We start from the raw sequence: 21,015 nt of genomic DNA, 5'->3' as shown, positions 1-21,015 counted from the left end.
TTATTTTTGAGACAGAGAGAGACAGAGCGTGAACAGGGGAGGGGCAGAGAGAGAGGGAGACACAGAATCTGAAACAGGCTCCAGGCTCTGAGCTGTCAGCACAGAGCCCGACGCGGGGCTCGAACTCACAGACCGTGAGATCATGACCCGAGCCAAAGTCGGACGCTTAACCGACTGAGCCACCCAGGCGCCCCAAATGTTTCCTTACTTTTGAGAGAGAGAGAGAGAGAGAGAGAGAGACAGAGTACGAGCGGGGTTAGAGCAGAGAGAGAGAGGGAGACACAGAATCTGAAGCAGGCTCCAGACTATGACTTATCAGCACAGAGCTCGATGTGGGGCTCGAACTCAGGAACCGCGAGATCATGACCTGAGCCAAAGTCGGCTGCTTAACCAACTGAGTCACCCAGGTGCTCCTTCTACTTGATTTTAAACTAAACATTCCACTGGCATGACTGGGCAGCTCTGTTCTTTATATACCCATATTTTTATTGTAAAACGTTCACTCATGGGCATGAGCGATTTCTTGATGAACCATACCCCACCAAAGGACTACAAAAATATTAATTAGGGAGAACACGCACATAGTTTGAAAAATCTTAGCAACAATAAAAGTGTCTCCAGAACTCCATATATAGATAGAGCAAATATAATACACAGCAAAGAAATATCGCAGGAAAAACTTAACAAATCCTTGCCTACCCTCTCAAACTCCAACCAAGAGTCTTCTGATTTTCACATGTACAAAAAAACAAAACAAAAACAAAAAAGGAGGGCTGCATGGAATTGGATGCGGACTGAATAAGCATCTGAAATCTGTAATAATGTAATTCTCAACACTTAGAATAATTAGAATTTTAAACCCTATCTGGAAGAGGAAAAATGTCCACACCCATGAGATAGGATCTCATAGTGAAATCACTCAACTTCAGAATCTCATTGATGTTTTCTTCATGTCTCTGCCCAACAGAAACAACCAAAAACTAATATCCTAAGAGCAAATCTTAATATGAAACTTAATGAGTAAAAATCCTACAAGAAAATGTGCTCGCCAAGTAAAATCCCTCTCCTGAAAATAATCCAAACACGAATGATATTCATATTATTGTTGTAGATCTGGAGGAAAAATAAACATGCACATAACTTTGAAACTCACTTGAAAAAATTCCCAAAGGCTCATCATAATTGGTTTCCATTTTTGCTATCTGAAGGGAGAACAGATTTTTTTTAATTATGTATTAATCTTTGAGAGTAGAGGGAGTTCCCTTTTTTCCTTAAATATTAAAGGTATCTAGAACAGTCATTAAAATTAGGATTAGTCAAAACTTCCCACCTAAATTTCGCCCGTACCAAGCAAAAAGGCAAGGAAATCCTTCAGTTCCTGATTTCACAGGCTATTAAAAAGCAGTATGCAATTGCATGGCCTATAAAACAACAACACAAATGTGATGGCATCTCTTTGAGCTACTCTGGAAACCTGAAGATAAATGTCCCTTTTCTCAGCCACAATTATATTCTACTCCTTCACATGCCTGGCCAGCCCTCGGCATGTACTTTTAAGGAAAAGAGGCTAACCAGCTCTAAACCAACGGAAAGGTGTGGAATATTCTGTACAAGCCCAGCCCAGTTCTAAAGCTCTTGGTATGACCAGATTCATCTGCTTTTGGCCAGCCATGCCGCTCTGACCCTTACCCGGCCCGACGAGGTGAATGGGGACAGGAAACTGGGAGGGCCCGGGGAGCCCACTGAGTCCAGCTTTCTTGCACAGCAGACATCTCTAACAGGGATAACCCAGCATTATCCAGAAGGCATCTTATGGCTACTTTTAATTCTTTTTTTTGAATGTTTATTTATTTTTGAGAGACAGACAGAGCACAAGCAGGGGAGGGGCAGAGAAAGAGGGAGACACAGAATCTGAAGCAGCCTCCAGGCTCTGAGCTGTCAGCACAGAGCCCAATGCGTGGCTCGAACTCAGGAACCACGAGATCATGACCTGAGCCGAAGTTGGAGGCTTAACTGACTAAGCCACTCAGGCGCCCCTCTTCTGGCTACTTTTAACCATTTATTCTTCAACTTTATTTGGCCGTTTCAAAAGAAACTTAATAGCAAAAGTAGAGATGAATGGCAGTTGGAATTCTTTGAGCACGCTGGGGAGGACTGACGGCAAAGCAGCGAAGGGTGGGCTGGACAACAGGAAGGATGTCCCCCTGCAAAGGACAGTCGTCGGGACAGGAGAGGGGTGGCTCACCTCCGAGCCTCGGAACAAACCACAGGCAACCAACCTTCCAGGCACACGCGGATGTTAGGGGACAGCAAGGAACGAGTGGAACCACCACAATAACCAAAGTGCCGGAACCGCCCCCCCAAACATTCCTCGTTGACCCAAGCACTGAAAACACATAACAGGGTTTTTGTTTTGTTTTGTTCCGTTTTGTTTTTAACCAGCTCCATTTATGCTACTGTCATATCCTGACTGCCACATGATTCCAGTTTCACCAAAGCAAGCCGGACGCTTCTGGAATATGACCAGCGGTGACAAACCAAAGAACCAGTCCCAGATTCGGAATAACAATTCATAGCAACCAGGAGACGTGAGCAGGAAGAAATAAAGAGACTGGACAAAGAGCCCCAACGCACAGCAGTCACACTTCTTCAGACAGTGCCCGCTCCTTAAGAAGACAGCGCTCTCCCACCTGCTACCCAGCGCAAGGGCGTAGAGCGAGGGGGTGGGGAGGGCCGCTCCTAGACACCTACCTTGCAGAAGGGCTCCATTTCTCTTGAAGAAGGTACTGCCCGGCCAGATGGGTGGACCTGATGTGCTGAAACACAAGAGAAGCCAGTGTGAGCATGGGCTCATTTACACTCGGAACAACCACCTCTCCAAATGTATCACTTAGAAGTCATGCTTTCCCACTGATGCATTATTTACACCCTCACCCTCTGGAAATACATCTTTAATTTTTTTTAAAAACATTTATTCGTTGCCCCCCCCCCCTTTTTTTTTTTTTGAGAGAGACAGAGCATGAGCTGAGACTGGACAGGGAGAGAGAGGGAAACAGAATCCAAAGCAGGCTCTGGGCTCTAAGCCGTCAACACAGAGCCCAACACAGGGCTCGAACCCATGAACTGTGAGATCATGACTTGAGCCGAAGTCGGATGCTTAACTGACCGAGCCACCCAGGCGCCCCATGGAAATGCATCTTTAAAAACCGTGAGGTTTGGGTAGCACCCGGGTGGCTCATTCAGTTGAGCATCTGACCTCAGCCCAGGTCATGATCTTGCGGGTCACGAGTTCGAGCCCGGCACTGGGCTCGCTGCTGGCTGCCTGTCAGTGCAGAGTCCACTTCAGATCCTCTGCCCCTTCTCCGGACCCCTCCCCCGCCCCCTTGCACTCTCCCAAAAATGAACAGATGTTTAAAAAAAATAAAATCAAATAGGGGCGCCTGGGTGGCTCAGTCGGTTAAGCGTCCGACTTCGGCTCAGGTCACGATCTCGCGGTCCGGGAGTTCGAGCCCCGCGTCGGGCTCTGTGCTGACTGCTCAGAGCCTGGAGCCTGTTTCAGATTCTGTGTCTCCCTCTCTCTCTGACCCTCCCCCGTTCATGCTCTGTCGCTCCCTATCTCAAAAATAAATAAACGTTAAAAAAAAATTAAAATAAATAAATAAATAAAATAAAATAAATAAAAAATAAATTAAAAAAAAAACAACAACCCATGAGGTTTCAGTTGAATGGGCTTCGTATTTCACAGGGCAGAACCTGTCTGCGTGGGTATCCCAGTTACCGTCCTGACCCTTCTCCCTCTTGGGCACTGAAATCACTTGCGGGTAAACGACATGGCAAAATCACACAGTTCAACGTCACAACTTGTAACTTCAGAATGGTTGCTAATTTACTCCTAATTTTATGAATTTACGTGGCAGAGAACTTCTATCTGTGTCTGCCGGGACGAAGTGGGTTTTCTATCACTTCCTAGTGGCACCTGCCTGTGAGAAATGCGACCTTGCCTTCCTCGGACTTTATCCTCACCAAATCCTTAACATTACAGAAAGAGCTGTGATGGCCTCCCTCCCTCCCCCATCCCCTTGTTTCGTATCCTGTTTTCAATTTCTTGGCTTACAGTGTTGCACTCCGTAGCCTATAAAACATTTTGTAGATGTGCTACCGCCCACAGTCTGGTAAGAGGAGAGGCAAGAAAATAAGGAAGATCAGTATATACAAAGACACTTTACTACGTTTATAGATGAGCGTTTTCACGGTTTTAAGACACCCAGGGAGAAACTTTAGAATCAAGCCAGTCTTAGTAAAATATCCTTAGAGTGGGAAGTAGGTTATTCTAAATCAAGGATCGGTTTAGATTAATGTTAGAAAGCACTTAGTCAAAAACGTTCCTACATCCAACGCAGGAGGCAGTATAAATTACCTTCACTAAAATAGTCCACACCACGTGATACTGGTTAATGCGCTGCCGATCACAGCACAAAAGGGAGAAGTTGGTCTGGTAACAGATTTTTAAGTTCAGTGGACATGTGCACACATAGTAAGACATCTGAGGGGCTATGTAATGAACACTTTACCAACCAGCCAGGGTCTCTGGTACTAACAGGATGGCAATCAATACTGTTAACAAGGAGCAACCCCAGTGACACATTCTGTTGACCAAAATTTCATTACCAGAGACGTCACAGCACAGCAGGTATAGGGACGCGTTGCGTGATGGGTGAGGGGCGGAGAGGGAGGCAGAAAAGTGCTACAGCACATAAAAACACGGTTAAACATCAAAATAATGTCAAACGTGCCGGAAAACACGCACTTACGAACCCTGACGTAAGGGTTTTGTTTTGCTTGGGGTTGACTATACTCAGAGTAGGAAGCAAGATTAATGCACCGAACCTATGGCTTTTCCGGCAGCCCTCTAAGCTCTGGCCGTTGTGGCCTCTGGATGGCCAGGCTGACACATAGGACACCAGATCTGGCGGGGTCTCAGGGCTGCAGGATCATGGCAAGCTGATTTCTCTTTCGTCTGATTCCTGTCCTATTTTGTGGCGGCCTTTAAGGCTCAAAGATGCACGAAAAATAACGTGCATTAAAACGCTCAAGATTATCTTTTAGCAACTCCAGCCAGCTCCTTGGAATTTTACCATCTTATTTTTACAAGAAAGCAGGAAACAGCAAGCTGGCTGTTGCCGATCCTGAATCACCTGACTTCTAAAGATATTTAAAAACTGAGGACTTCATTATAGAGGAGCTGGTGCTTTGAGAGCATTCAGTAATTGAGTATTACCGCAGGAGCCTGAATATCCAGCTTACTTCCACCCAAATCTCCTCTTTATCCTGACCTTGATTTGGCGGAAAACTGACTAGACGCCAGGAATGGAGTAAATGTGGGGAACTGAGGTCGCGTAAATCCAGTGGTTTAAGATAAGGAAAATTCTCTGTATGATAGAAATCTACTCAGCAATTTCTACAGCATCCTTTTAATGTACCTAAGTCACTGATCACTATTCTGGTAGTTTTGCACCACTGCCCACGTAATCAGTACTCCAGGCGTGGAGAGAGATTTGGGACTGGCCCACCCACCTGCTCTTACCTGGCTCCCACTGTCAGTGATGAATTCACCTATGGTCTCTTTCTAGCTCAAGTAAAGCTGGTTCCTGTCATGTTAATTGCGAAGCGTTAGAGCTCACTAGCCAGAGAATCTACAGGCTTCTTTTGGATGGTCCCTCAGAGAGAGAGAGAGAGAGGCAAACCCTAAGAGACTTTTAACTATAGAGAATACCCTGAGGGTTGAAGGAGGGAGATGGGTTGGAGAGGGGCTAGATGGGTGATGTGTCTCAAGGAGGGCACTTGTCGTGACGAGCACTGGGGTTTACACGTAAGTGATGAATCGCTAAATTCTACCCCTGAGACTAATATTACGTATAACTATATGTTAACTGGAATTTAAATGAAAACTTGAAACAAACAAACGTACAAACAAAAACAATCTCAAGGCAAAATTCCAGGCTAGAAAAAGCAATCGGGCTCACCGCATGTGAAAGACAGACACGTGGGCTCGTAATTAGCAGATACCACAACGTGGGGTCCACCAATGTCTCATTTCAATAACACTCCAGCAAAATTCCATGACCTTCAGCACTACACGACAAACCCACTTGTGACAAAGGAAACTGACCAACAGGTGAAGAGGGCCTTGTCTGCCGGAAAGGCAGCGTGTGACCTGGCATTTGAGCACATTGATCCGGATGGTCATTAAGATCAGAGCTGAGCCAGCAAAAATCCCAAGGGAGGGATGATACCATCTCGAACAGCAGACCCAGCGGCTGCTGAGTCTTAGCCTTCAGGAAGTGCTGTACAATCGAAGCTGCATTACTTTGAACTCCCCAGGGGACACTGTGGGTTAACAGGTTGTACACCCCTAAGGTGGATCTTGGCATAATGATGCGATCTGGCATGGGTTTTCCCTCCTCTCGTGAGCCTCCATCGCCGTGAGACCCAGACAACTGTAACTAATCAAGACCCACACACTGGTCTGGACTTTCTGTGAGGGTAATGAAAAGCAAATGAAGAAAAGTACTTTTTTCTAAGAACTCAGCTACCAAATGTGAACTGTTGGTCCGTAAAAGAGAGAACAGAATACCATCACCACCACAAGAGGATACTACACCTTGAGGTGAACCTCAAGGACATCATACTAATGAAACAAGCCAGACACACAGGGACAAATACTGTACTAGACTACAGTGGTCAAATTCATAGAGACAGAAAGCTGAACGCAGGCTTCCAGGGGCTGAGGGGAAGCAAAGGTCAAGAATTGTTTAATGGCGCGGGGGGGTGGGGGGGGGGCCCTGGGTGGCTCAGTCGGTTGGGCAACCCGCTTCAACTCGGGTCATGATCTCATGGTCTGTGGGTTCGAGCCCCGCGTCGGGCTCTGTGCTGACAGCTCAGAGTCTGGAGCCTGCTTCAGATTCTGTGTCTCCTCTCTCTGCCCATCCCCCACTTGTGCTCCGTCTCTCTCTGTCTCTAAACGAATGAATGAATGAATGAATGTATCTTGGGCGCCTGGGTGGCTCAGTAGGTTGAGCATCCAACTTCAGCTTAGGTCATGATCTCACGGTTTGTGAGTTCAAGCCCCGCGTCGGGCTCTGTGGTGACAGCTCAGAGCCTGGAGCCTGCTTCAGATTCTGTCTCCCTCTCTCTTCTCCTCCCTGCCTTGTGTTCTATCAAAAATACATGAAATCCAAAAATTTTTTTTCAAAAAAAGAATCATTTAATGGGCATACAATTGCAGTGCTCTAAGCTGAATGAAAGGAATTCTAGAGATCGGTTACACAACGTCAATGTACTTAACGCTACCGTGCACTGAAGAAAACAGTTAAGATGGTAATATTTAATGTTATATATATATATTAATACAGTTAAACTTTTTAAACCTAAAATGACGGAGAGAGAGCCAACGAGTGAAGGAAGAAGTGCAAGATAGACACCAGAAGAAAGAACTCAAAGTCTAAAGGGTTTTAGGCGGCGAAGGACCAACCTATGTGCTGTGTCTGTGGAGGAACAGGTAGCAGCTCTGCTAGAAAGGTCCACAGCACACTAAAAAGCAGAAAACCCAAACTAAGGACAAGGAAACGGATATAGTGAGACCAGCCTGTCCGGATCTAGTATTTACAGAGGCCAGTGCCTGCCCAATACTTGGAGGCAACTGAACAGCCTCCAGTCATATTCTTAGCACCGGAATCAAAATGTGAAGGCCATCCCTTTGGACGTGTGACGTCTACCACCAGACTGTGTTTACCCAGAAATCAAACACTGGAAGCACTTGCAATAATGGGGAAATCCCCCCCACCCCCTCCAACCCCATACTTGAAAGTCTAGTGTTTTATCTCTAACTGTAGACTCATTACCAGGAAATAACTGAAAAACAAATGTGACCTATAACACATACGACCACAAACTCCTTGGGTGAAAGACGCCAGCCACTGAAGTTCGGGATGAAGAAATCAGAGCAGGCTGGACAGAAACACACGTAAGAAGGGATCAAGTTTCATAAAGTATCGCTCACAATTTGAGAAGCACCACTAAAGCGCATAGACGAACGTTCAGAATTCTCGGGAACACTCTTGATACTTTTATAACCTTCCAGATAAAACAGGGCATGAGGGCGTTCAAAGGGATCTCAGTGGCTGCCTGGTTCCATCCAGTGTGGTGGGGACAGCACAAGATCTGGACTCAGGAGTCTGTGCAAAACAGAGCCTGAACGCCTTTCAACTTGGCCAAGTCCCAACTCCATGCCCGCAACCTGGAGGCAATGACAGCACGTAGTGTCAGGGAATGAAACGCAACAACGGATGCTCAGTACGCTGCAAGAATCCCGGCGGTGATCCTGACGACCCACAATTAGGTTCAGAGAACTGAAGTGACGTGCTCGGTGCCACCACTTCCCCTCCGTCTCGCGCACTTTCCCAGTTTGGCTCTTCATTCCTGGAACAGATGAGGCAGCCACACCTTCATCTTCCTCTTTCCTTTCTGGATGCTTAGCTCATTGCAAATGTTCCTCAGCCCCAAGTAGCCACCAACAGTTTCTAAAACTCAATAGGTTGTGAGACGCAGCTTCGGAGATGCCACCTACTCTAAATAAAGCAAGCTGAAATAAAAAGAGAACTCCGCACCGAAACTTGCGCAGACCCAAACTGACAAGTGCGGCCGCCACAGTGACCTTCCCGGGTCAGGTGGACACAGACCAGCACTGGCCAATTTTCGGGAAGGCATTTCTGAAACACTTAGACAAAAACGATCCGTGACCACAAAAGCTACAACGGAGAGCATGGCAAGATCACCCTGAGGGCAAAATACGGACCACGGGAAGAAACGCAGTCGCTTTGTTACCTTAGCCAAGTGTGAAAACTAGAGACGCATCCTGCCTCCAACCGGATCATGTCGCAAAGAGTTCTTGGGTGCCCATCACAGCCAAGGCCCTGGATGTGCTGGGGGTTGAAACGGCCATGAGAACCGGACAGAGGGGCCTGGAGTAAGAGCGATGGTCAATGTTTCAAAACGGTCCACCCAGCACACTGTGAAGTTTAAGGCTTCCCTCCTTGGACATGTCTGAGAACCTCCCCAGGGAGGGAGAACCGCTGTGGACCTCCCCAGGGTTTCTTCACTTTGCTCTGACATCTGGGGCGGGAGAGCTCTTTGTCATGGGGGCTTGTCCTGTGCATTTTGGGATCTTCGGCAGCCTCCCCGGTCTCGACCCAGTAGATACCAGTAGCAACCCTTCCCCTGTGGTAACAACTATAGTTACCTCCGGATGCTGCCACCACTGGGATATCAAACTGCCTCCACGTTGAGGACCACCGGCTTGGTGGTCAGCAACCCAGTTAGGCTGGCCCCAATCTTCTCCCACTTGCCAAATCCCAGACCTCCCTCTCCACACCTCCATCAGGCAATGTCACCTCTTTTCTAAAACCAAAGCCATTTTGCATAAGCTCACTCAGGCTCCGTTATTTCTACCTGTGTCTGTACCTTCTTCCTTGCAAAGTGGCATCCTACTGGCCTCTTTTCCTCTAGAACCTATCCTCCCTCTACTACTCCACAAGGAGTGGCGACTCCTTGTCTCCACTCACCTCCCCCTTCTGAGGGCTAGTAACTTCTTATCGCACCCATCATCAAACTTCAGCTAGTATCCAGACTCTCTCCTCAGCTCTCATAGCTCTGCCATGCGCTAACAAAGCCCCCAAGCTGGCATGCGTGCCCAGCCTTGACCCCAGCACATCGCTGTCTCCAAGGACTGGCCACACTCCTCTCACATCGAGCAAAGGGCCCTTGATGGCATGACAGCCTCCCCCCACTCCTCCATGAGCTCACAAGAGAAGCCTGCCTTTATTTTCCTGATTACATAAACTCTATGACTTTTGACATTACCTATTTAATTACTTAGACATTATCCCTTTAAAATCCTTTCCAATTTTAATCTCAAACACCCTTCTGGCCTGGTTCTCCTCATCCCACTCTCCTTACTCTATGTCCCGTGAGCTCTGTCCAGCCTGGACCCCATAATTATGGGCATTCCAAGAACGTTAGCCCTCTCTCTTTTCTCCTCCTATTTCTTTCCTAGAAGAGTTCATGGACCCATGGAAAATCTAGCTTTTCCAATTCTGCATCTCCAGCTGACCTTCTCTCCAGACCGTGGAACGTTATCTCTGGCTGTGCCCTGACTTGACCCTTGGCTGTCACCCCACCGATCGCGTAAACGGAGGGTTGGGCTTTCCGCCTCTGCCTCCTTGGTCGTCCCCATGGGCACTTCCACACTGCCCTGGGTTTCTCATGCTTCTGTGAGTCCTCTCGGGCCGCCATAACAAAATACCACAGATGAGTGGCTTAAACAACAGAAATTTCTTGTCTCACAATTCTGGAGGCTCGGAGTCCACGGTCAATGTTGGTTCCTTCTAAGGGCTATAAGCGAGAATCTGTTCCATGCCTCTCCCTGAGTTTCCGCGGGTTGACGGCAATCTTTGGCATTCCTTGGCTTACATATGCACCGCCCTGTCTCTCCTTTCGTGTTTACATGGCATTCTCCGAGTGTGTGCTCATCTGTGTCCAAATTTCCCCCTTTTCATATTCGCTTAGGGGTCCATCTACTTCAGTATGACCCCGTCTTCACTAGTTGCTTCTGCAATGGCCTTATTTCCAAATAAGGTCATATTCTAATGTATTACTGTTAGGACATCAACATAGAACGGGAGGGGGTGGTAGACGACTCAACCCATAACAGTGTCCATGGCTATGGCTGGCTCTCTTTCCCCATGGTACACTCACTGCCTGCAACACTGAGACACCTGCTGTGTGTCTGAGCTGACACCTATCCAATGTTTACAATGTAACTCAGCATTCCTCACAAAAACGAAAAAAAATTTTTCATCCTTTGGTGATCACCCGTAACATGCTCAAGTTCAAAATTCTGGAGTGTCCAACACCTTCCTCTCCCATACTGTCACCCACTGCTGCCAACCCTTTCCTTGCAAGGTCTCTTGTGTTTCTGCTCTACTGGGTCAAACCACATGCAGGTGTTCTCACTAGTGCCCCAACAACACCCCCCCCAATCCCAGGCCGCCCTGTCTAACACCTTAGCAGCCTTCTCCAGGCACAGCGTCTTCATGTGCTCTGCCCTTGCTGTGCTGACTGCTCCTCAGGAGGCCCTCGGGAGGTGTCCAACGGTGGGGGTGGGGGAATGGGTGCCTAGTGAGGTCCTGCTCCAATGTCAACAAAGCGTGTGATTTTTCATGTGTCTTATATACTGACTTTCCACAGAATTTCTCACTTGAAGAGTTTGGTGATTACAAAAGTGTGTGAAAACCAGTCGCTTGCAGGGTAGAATCAAGGCCAATAGGTTCTCTGCCCGTCAGAAGCCTTGATCTTCCCCAGCGTGTTCCCCCTGTTCCCCAGTATGCCACCTGAGCAGGTTTCCAGAAGACACATGGACCCCATATACTTCCAAGGCCCGTTCAAGCCAATTCTGTTTCCCCCTGCCTGAAATGTCCTCTTCCTGTGTTCTCCTCTCTTGTTCAGGTCCAAATCTGTCCTTTATGGCTTAACTCAAATCACAGATCCCAGGGAGAATGTTCCTGGTCACTGCCACCCTGGGACCTCTCCCCTACTCTGAACTGGTCTAGTAATTACCGCCCGTACAGCCAATTGGGAATTGATCATATTCTGCCGTATTTTCTGATCTGATGTCTTTTTACACCTTTAATTCACTTTCCATAGGTCTGTGTCTTGACTTCCAAAGAGCAGAAACCCCATGTGGGCAGAGACTGAAGGTCACTTCCCTCCTCGAATGTGGCCAAGTTTGATGGATACAGAACATGGGTGTCATTATTCTACTTGGTGAATTTTATAAAACAACAGAAATGCTACTGTCGGTCATAAAAGAGAATTACTTCAAACACTAAGGATTTTTAAAAAATCTCTTATGGACACAATTAAGTCTCTTACCAAGGAACTAGCCTGTATAGTAACATTTTTTCCTTCACCATCATCAGCTCAGATAAAAACTTAAAAATCTTTAAAAATGGAAACAAAATTAAAAATCTCATCACTGATGGTAAGTAATAGGTTAGGTAATTTAGATTACTCTTTTCTGTGATTTCTTGATTACTTAGGAATATATAAATAACTAGATAAGTACATGTATATTTCTGATAATATGGAGTGCATGTTTGAGTATACTGGAGAAATACTGCTTGAAACCCCAGCTACAATTTCAGATGCATACAGCTCATGATACATTTCATGAACAGATGCAAAGGTGTTTATCATTATCTCCGCGCTACACAGTTTCTAATTTTACATATGAAAACCAAGGCATCATTCAGCATAAAGTACATTATTTGCATGATATATTTGCATTTGTAAAACACCCACATTTACTTTTACTGCTTAATGGGCCTGGTTAAAATGGGCCACTCTATATAAATGGAGCACACTGGTTCCCAACTCAATGGTGCTGATAAGAAAACAACTCCTTTTAGATGCAAATGAACCTACTAATCACAATTAACATGGTGGAGTTGAGGAAGGCTGAGCAGCTGTTCCAAGAGCTACAAGTCTAGGGCCAGTTTGGTTCTAGCTCAATCTTTGGAGCAGCTTGGGACTTCCCAGGAGACATCTGCCAGGGCGGCCAATGGGATACACTCTGCTTTCTAAAAGTGGATGGATGGGAGATAGCCAATAGCTCCCCAGTCTGGGCCACCTGTGCAGGTGTGGCCCACCCAGCCTATCATAGCATTAACTCAAACTTGCCCGTGGGGCCAGATTTTAACTAATCTGGTTCAAAGGACATAAACTGAGCAGAAGGGAGGAAGACTGCATTTGCAAAACTCGCAGAGGAAAGGCAAGACGCGCGCGCGCGCGCGCGCGCGCGCACACACACACAGGAAGAGGTAAATAACTGAAATATTCCCTTAAAACGGTGCAGTCACTATGGAAAACAGTATGGAGGTTCCTCAAAAAATTACCATAGGATCCAGTAGTTCCTCTTCTGGACGTACACAAAATAAGAACTGAAAGCAAGAACTCAAAAGAGATCATTGTGCACCCTTGTTTATAGTGGCACTATTCACAATAGGCAAAAAATGGAAGCCACCCAAATGTCTACAAACGGCGGAAGGGACAAAGATCATGGTATATACACACGGCGGGACCCAGCCTTAGAAGAAGGACATTTTGACACATGCGTGACACAGGTGAACCGTGAGGACATTAACCTAAGCGAAATACACCAGTCGCAATATGACAAGGACTGTAGGATCCCACTCAGATGAGGTACCTAGAGTAGTCAAAATCCTAAAGGACAAAAAGTAGAATGGTGGTTGCCAGGGTGAGACTGGGGAGCTGCTGTTTGAATGGGTACAGAGTTTCAGCCTGGGAAGATGAAAAAGTTCTGGAGATCAGTGGTGGTGATGGTTGTACAACAAATGAATGTACCGAACTGCACTGAACCAAGTGGTTAAGGGGCAGGGCACCTGGGTGGCTCAGTCGGTTAAGCGTCTGACTCTTGGTTTCTTCTCAGGTCATGATTCCAGGGTCGTGGAATCAAGCCCTACATTAGGCTCTGCTCTGAGCGTGGAGCCTGCTTGGGATTCTCTCTCTCCCTCTTGCTCTGCCCACTCCCCCAAATGGTTAAGATGATAAACTTGTATTATATGCATTTTGCTACAATGTTAAAATAAATAATAGATAGGTAGATAGATAGATAATAAAATAAGCAGACACTGCCTAGTGACTAGTAGATACTATGGGGCAGGTGGTGCTGCTCTGCTCTACTGTCCCAAGGTTCTCAAAATGGGGTTGGGGTTGCCCACCCTTTCTCATGTGTCCATTCATTGAATAAACATGCTTTTACACCTGCTATGGGGATGTGGTAGTCTAGAAACCATCCTGTCCTCCAAGAGGCAGGGACACGGATGGGAAAATAGACAAAGGATTCAGGGTTGTACAGAGGATGACACACAGCCCTGGACACATAGCTGTGAGACCACTGACCTTGGGTCCCTCGATTATTATGCCATGAATGAAACTAGATAATAGAGCCTCTTGTTGGACAGGAACCATCAATAATCTTCTCTCTTCCATGAAGACTAACTGGATCTGACCCTCATCTGTCTCTTCCTGGAGGTCTGACAGCACTGTCCCGGACACATGGACTTCAGTACCAACCGTCTCGCTGTTTCTGCACCTGCCTTCCCCGGGGACAGTGCAGATCCTCCAAAGGTCTCATCCCCTGAGCTGGACACTCAACATACAGCCTGGTCCCCAGTGCTCCATAAACACTGATGACCATCACAGCCCCAGGAATAGTCGCTTAGTATACTGTTGGGTGCGTTCCGGGGGGTGGAGGGTGGGGTTGAAATCTAGAGGATTCCTCGTGGACTTTCCCAGTCTTGGTACTGCTGCCCCATGAATATAGACACCAGGCCCCCTCAAGGAGCAGCTTGCCTGCTGATGGCAGTTCTTTAAGATGGAATGGCAAAGGGGGCTCAGGGACAGCTCCCAGCCTTGCCCTCCGGACGTGCAGGGCTGGAGGGGCTCCGTGACTGACGACATCCAGCTCTTCTCTCCTCTCTCCCCTGCAGTGGTCCTGTGGAGGTCTCGACCGGGTACCAGGAACCCGGTTGAACATGTGGAACCAACTGGAGACTTGAGACAGAATCAGTGTAGCTGGAGACAAGTGACAGTAGGGAAATCTTTACGTAAGAATGGACTCCTTTAAGAGGAAATGCCTCTTAAGTGAAAACATCGTTTCGCCGTGAACTCAGCGGCAAGCGTCCTACACATCCCTCAGTCATCTCCCGTAACCCAGAGGCAGGAAGGGCGGCTCATGTCCGTATCTTCTGTCCCAGGACGGCAGCATCGTTTTGAGGCCATGACATACAACCACACATCTCCCAATGCAGATAAGGCTAATAACATTACCTCCCATTATTCTGTCAAACGGATACAACTTTCAGAGAAAAACCTCCCTGATAGAGACTAAAGTCATTATGATCTATTCATCATCATTCAGGCTTGTAGAGATCACGAGATGTGGATCCAAGGTTGAATCCAAGTTTTTGATACAGTCTGATTCCTGGTACTTTCTGCAATGCTGAATACCGGTCACAGATGGGAAACTGACCTATTTTGGGGAAAACTGTGATTTACCTTGATTATTCATTTCCTCCCCACGAGAGCCAGTCCCATCCCACGCCCTACCGCAAAGACGACAGACACAAATGCTGATTTAGGAGAGCTCGTGACACGGAGCTGGATACCTCTGCCTGAATGTTACACCAAGGGTATCAACATCCAGGCACTCAAACAGATGCTGAAGGTGCACGTAACAGCACAGAAGTTCATTTCTTAGGAAACGTTTTCCCTACAGTATATTGGATCTATTTGTGGTTGACTGTGAAGTGACACAACACCAATCTCCATTTCCAAATAGTAACCTCTCTTGTCTGCCAAGGCAACAATGTTATGATTGGCATCAGCACCTGAAATATGTCTTTGTCCTGATATTTGCAACTGAGCGTAAAGATCTGACCGCCCCCTCAAAGATGTTCCCTCCACTCCTTCCTCACGTGGGCTTCCTGGTCACCTTCCCTACCACCTGTACCAAAGTCACTGCTTGCTTGTGACTCTCTCCTGTTCTCAAACGTGGTGTCCTCGCGTGTACCCTGAGCCCTGCTCAGGCAAACCACGTAAGTGGTTGGATATCCAACTCCACCGGTCCTCCTTCCACATCACTGGGCCAGGGCCTATGCAACTGACTCGTATAACTGTCCTGAAACCGAATGCGCGTTTGATTCTTCTAGAAAACTTACAGAAACACTCATTCCATGCCTTAGAGGAAAATGAAGCAAATAATGCTGCAAAGCTTCTTTGCAGTACATTAAATTCAGAGAAAACCCGAGTTTCAAAAAAGCAATGTTACATCTTGGCCCTAAGTTATAGATACGGGAGATTGTATAGATATGGGAGGCTGCACTCAGCAAAATCTGGTAGTATGTGGGGACTTTTCAGAGCATTCCTTCCCTGCACAAACATTACGAGTAGCTTCGTGCGAGGTTTCTTTTGTTTGTTTTGCTTTGTTTTGTTCTGCACTTCCCTCTTCTTTGGATTTCCATGGCATAGAAAATTTAATTGAAGCTTTAAACATATTCAGGAAAACCTTAGCTTCCTGAAACCTCAGGGAGAACTCGACTCCCACGCACACATGGTGCTTCCTGGTGCCTGGGCATTACACTCACCTTTGAGTGTCCACTGACCGCACTTCAGGCCTGGGGCGCACACCCTCCTCGTTGGGCCTAGCTGGCCCGAGAGCTCCAGAAGGACACAGGCCATCCACCCAACTTGCCGGGAGAGCTCAGCACTCAATCAGGCTTGGAAAGGTCTTCCCAGTGTGCTATTTCTGTACCTTTTACCTGCCCCTCTTCAAAGGCAAGGCCCAACAGAGTGACATGGCATCCAGGGTGGGCCTGAGGTCCCAGCCCTCCCCTCTCCCGGGTGACAGTTTCTGCTCAGGGCATGCTTAACCATGTGAACTGCGACCGCTTCGCTTCGTGTATCTGCAAATGCACAAGCTTTCACTGGCGGTGGCGCCCCTTGAACATCTGTACGATCCAGTCAGTCCTGTTTTCAAAACCACTCCCTGGCTCCCTGTGGCCTGGTGTTACTTCCAAGTTCCTTAGCTCTAAGTGACTGGCTCAACTTGCTCTGGCTTCATCCCCTGCCATCCCTTGTCTTTTCTTTTTCTTTTTTTTCTTTTGCCTGTCGTTGCTCCAGACACACCAGAACGCTTCTCGCTCTGCCTCTGCTCACTCAGTGGTCCCTGCTTGAGACATCCCTCCATTATCATCTTTGCAAACTCTTCGGTGTTTCTGAAAATTCTGCTCCTCGTTTCCTTTTCACCTTTCCCTATGCCCAGAACTGATCCAGCCACTCCCATGCTGTTCCCTTTATGTGTATCACACTGTCATCTATTGGTTTATATGGCTATAGACTGTGAAGTCTCCAGAGGAGACCGATTGTTCTATTAGTCTGAGGTTCTTGGTGGCTGGCACGGAGGAGGTATTCAGTAAGTGTCTGCTGAAAAGGCCAGCCTTATAAAGTATACAGAACTGGGATCATGGTCCTCATTTTGCAGCTAGGGAAAAGTTCATTCTGAAAGGTGAAGTCGCCAGGGTCCTGCCACTAAAAAGTGACTCATGCTCTTTTCACTAGAGTAGGATGTTTATATAACCCACCTCTCATTTCCTGTTGTCTCCTGAGTTTTGTGAGCTACAGGAAATAAAAGCTTACAGAATGTATCCGAGCATCTATACATCGCCTTTCGGAACGGACACGTAGGACAGTCCTATAATTCACCATTATCGGTGCATCTAGTTTAGCTTGGAGCCCAGGCAGCCAAGCGCTAAATTAACATTACTCTTCTCTGCAGAGGTGATGGGGCTCTGAACAGGCACAAGATGCCTGCATAACTTTGAAGAAGAGATTTACATACCCCTTTGTCTCCTATATAAATGGGCTCAAGAGCTGCAGCAGTGCATAAACGGTCCTTTCCACTGTTTATAGTTGAAAGCAGCCGGTTTCAGCTTCTTGCTGGTGATCACTTCACTAAAAATAGCTTTGATGTTGTCACATGCAAACTTGAGCAGAACCTGAAAGCCGTTCCCCTTTTAGTTCCGAGCCAGTTCCACTTTAAAAGAGAGGCAGCTGTTAACATACTCCAACGTGTTTACATGATGCCGAAGGAGTTCAGCTCATAGTAAAACAAAACAAAACAAAACAAAACAAAACAAAACAAAACAAAACACAAAAAAACCCCACCCATTGAAAAGGGACAGAAATGGGTTTGCAGACTCTGGTAATACTTGTTTCTGCTGAGCTGGAGCCTGGAAGGAACAATGAGGTTGGCAGGGAAAATCCAAGTCCTGGTTTAAGGGAAACACTGTAAGCACAAGTAAGGTGGAGACAGGACACAGATACTTGCTGCTGTGCGGGATTTCTGACTCTGCCTGGGGCAGGGGCTGGGGCAGGAGAGGCGGTGAAGAATATGGCAGCAGAGAGAAGAGAACTTATAAATGTGGGTACTTTTTTTTTTTTTTTTTTTTAAATCTTGTTGCACACCTCTAAGCTGTTCTTAGAATTCCAGAAAATAAAGAAGGAAATACATCCAACATCTTGGTCGTTCTTTGATGCTTTATATTGGTCACTGAGCAACTGGACCTTTCTGGATACCAGACCCAAACTGAGGCGACGGCAGAGTAGGCTTGGAGACCAGAGGGAACATGAACTTTTATCCCAGCTCCTCCCCTTGTGGCCCATCGGACCTGCTGTGACTCCCCCACCTGCCGCACTGGGTATGAGCATAAAGTGAGAAAACGTATGCCAAAGAGCCTGATGGCGGCGTGTGGCCCCTATGAGACAATCAGCAGCGTCCTTTAGAAACACGTAACCAGAAAAGGGTGTGCAGACAAGGGTCTGGGGTCTAGTCTGGGATATAGCACAACTTCATTTTTTTTAAAACAAGCACCAATGATACAGTGGGTTTTTTCTTCCTTCTTAATTCTGCATGTCCAAAGGATGATTCATGCCAGGTCTGCTTATAAAGTGAGAATTATGAGGTTTTGTCCTAGAAAACTTGCATCAAGTGTGGCTGAGCAGACGTGGAGGGGGGACAAGGGTCCTGGCTGCCACTGGACTTAACCACGTGCGCCGGGCGTTCACTGCGGGCAACGGAGACCGCGGTCAGTGACAGGGAACTGGGGGCACCAGCTCCTGAACCAGAGACCTCACATGGGATGTTTATGCTACAAGTCTGCTGATATTTCACAACCCGTCATTTAACAAAAATCCTCAGATTCTTTTCAGGAGACCTTAAGAAAATAATACCTCTATTACATCACTGCCCCCTTCTCTGAGTTTTCATGCCACGAGAAGCCTCGATGTGGCTCAAGCACAAGAATGAACGGGTTCTCTAAACACACTGTAAATTTCAGCAGCACATCGAGGTGATATTAGCACAGGAATTTACTGCCTAAGTTATATATATTTGAACAACAGAACAGACTTTATATACTGCTGTATCTTTAACGCTCATTTTTTTGTTAACAAGACAAAAGAATTTACTGTTACTGCCAACAGCTTGCTGGCAGCTAATACCGCGATTAGCCGTTGCCTGGCAACAGTCAAGCATGCTTCCTCCCAAATCAGGAAGAGCCACTGCTAAATCGAGACTAATTACAAAACGGGACAAATATTTAAAAGCTTTATATTTATTAAGGATTTGGGGAGGGTATCCTAATAAGAATGATTCCTATTAAACAGATTTAACCAAATACAATGCGTATCTGTCTTTGTCTTACTGTCCACTCTCCGCAGATCATTTTCGGAAAACTGGATGTTTTTGCAACTTTTCTAATTTCCCCAAATATTGTACTAACGCAAAACCATATGCTTACATTTTGTAGAAGTATGTCTTTTGCCTACTTCTCTAAGAATAAGGATGAAAAGAAACACCACAGACACCTAGGTCTTTTAAAATAGATATACTTGCAAAGAAATCAGGAGAATACCACCACCATTTTCACTACTCTTAGCTATCTGGTTGAAAAACCCAACGGCCTGAATCTCAAAGTTTCTACCTTTGTCTGCATTCTCAATTCCTTCTATTCCAAGAGTCACTCAGAATTCCCTGGGTGGGGAATGAGTCTAGAGTTTTTTCAGAGTCCACAAAGCTGGCCTCCCCCCCCCCCCCCACCTTCAGGGCCATGTTTCTGGTGGCAAAGTCTTGAGCAATCAAAGTTCTCAAGTCTAGAGACGGTGCTTCATTACCTAGAGGGGAAGCTGGAGGAGGAGAAGAGCTACACACACAGAAGGAGTTTGGGCCCCTATCACATGCACATATCTTTTGGGGAGTAAAGGAATATTTTCCACAAAAGACAAGACACCAGCTACAAAGGTAGAGTAGAAACCAAACAGAGTCTGATCAAATTGTACCGCCCTACAGCTAAAAATGGTGTTTACATTAAGTGGTTGAAATTTAAAACAATAAAAGTAAATAAAAAGGGGGCGCCTGAGTGGCTCAGTCAGCTAAATGTCCAACTCTTGATAACAGTTCAGGCAATCATCTCACAGTCGTGGGACTGAGCCCCCTGTGGGGCTCTATGCTGAGCAGGAAGCCTGCCTGGGATTCTCTCTCTCTGCTCCTACCCCATGTGTGCGCACACGCATGTTGTCTCTCTTTCTCAAATAAATAAACTCAACTCAACTCAACTAAAATAAAGAATATATTATGACATGCGAAAATTACATGAAATCCAAATTCTAGTGTCCATAAATAAAACTTTACTGAGACACAACCCACCCCTTCATTTATATACATGTTGATTTTGTGCTAAATATTTAGTATTTGGTCCTTTCCAACAAAAGTTTGCAGACCTCTAAAGAGGAATAAGGAACAGTGGTGTTTCAGTTCTTGAAAAAGAAAAATTGATTTTGGATTAACTTTAAACATGATCAAAACAATGCAAATGAGCCATTTCCCACTGAAAGGCCTGGGGTCTGGGCTGCTTAGTGAATCCACTACATCAAAATTTCCAGAAAACAGTCTCTATGGAATGCTAATTAAATTAGTATTAAATTTAATAATCATTACTTGGAATCTGCAAAATGTTTTTCTTAGATTGTTTCTCCTCTATCTTGGTATTAGTAGGACAGTCAGAGCAACTCATCAGATGGTCCGTGTAAATCTACACCATTTTCCAAATTTAAGTAATTTTGTTATTAAGAACAAACATGGGTACTGTTTTTAGGTCTGAGAGGAATACGGAATCAATTACGTTTTGTGTGTAAGTACGCCCACCCACCAGATAATGCTGTATGTCCACAAACTTTCCTAGGGAAGCACTGATCCAGATTAAAACCTGGACGTGCTCTTGCTGAAGTCTGAAGCGGCCAAAGGTCTCTGCTTTTGCTATC

General features: G+C 46.3%; 1 protein-coding gene across 5 annotated transcripts in view; it reads right to left on the bottom strand.

Moving 5' to 3' along the window:
* Positions 1-21,015, bottom strand: part of FOXN3 (forkhead box N3) — a 297,410-nt gene that overhangs the window by 108,360 nt on the left and 168,035 nt on the right. For all 5 annotated transcript variants that reach the window (XM_049612347.1, XM_049612348.1, XM_049612345.1 and 2 more), the window contains one exon: positions 2,752-2,816. In XM_049612347.1, the coding sequence (XP_049468304.1) occupies positions 2,752-2,816 (65 nt within the window). The remainder of the gene's footprint in view (positions 1-2,751; positions 2,817-21,015) is intronic.

This window comes from Panthera uncia, assembly GCF_023721935.1.
Source record: "Panthera uncia isolate 11264 chromosome B3 unlocalized genomic scaffold, Puncia_PCG_1.0 HiC_scaffold_1, whole genome shotgun sequence".
NCBI lineage: Eukaryota > Metazoa > Chordata > Mammalia > Carnivora > Felidae > Panthera > Panthera uncia.
This window is presented reverse-complemented; position numbering and strand designations above follow the sequence as displayed.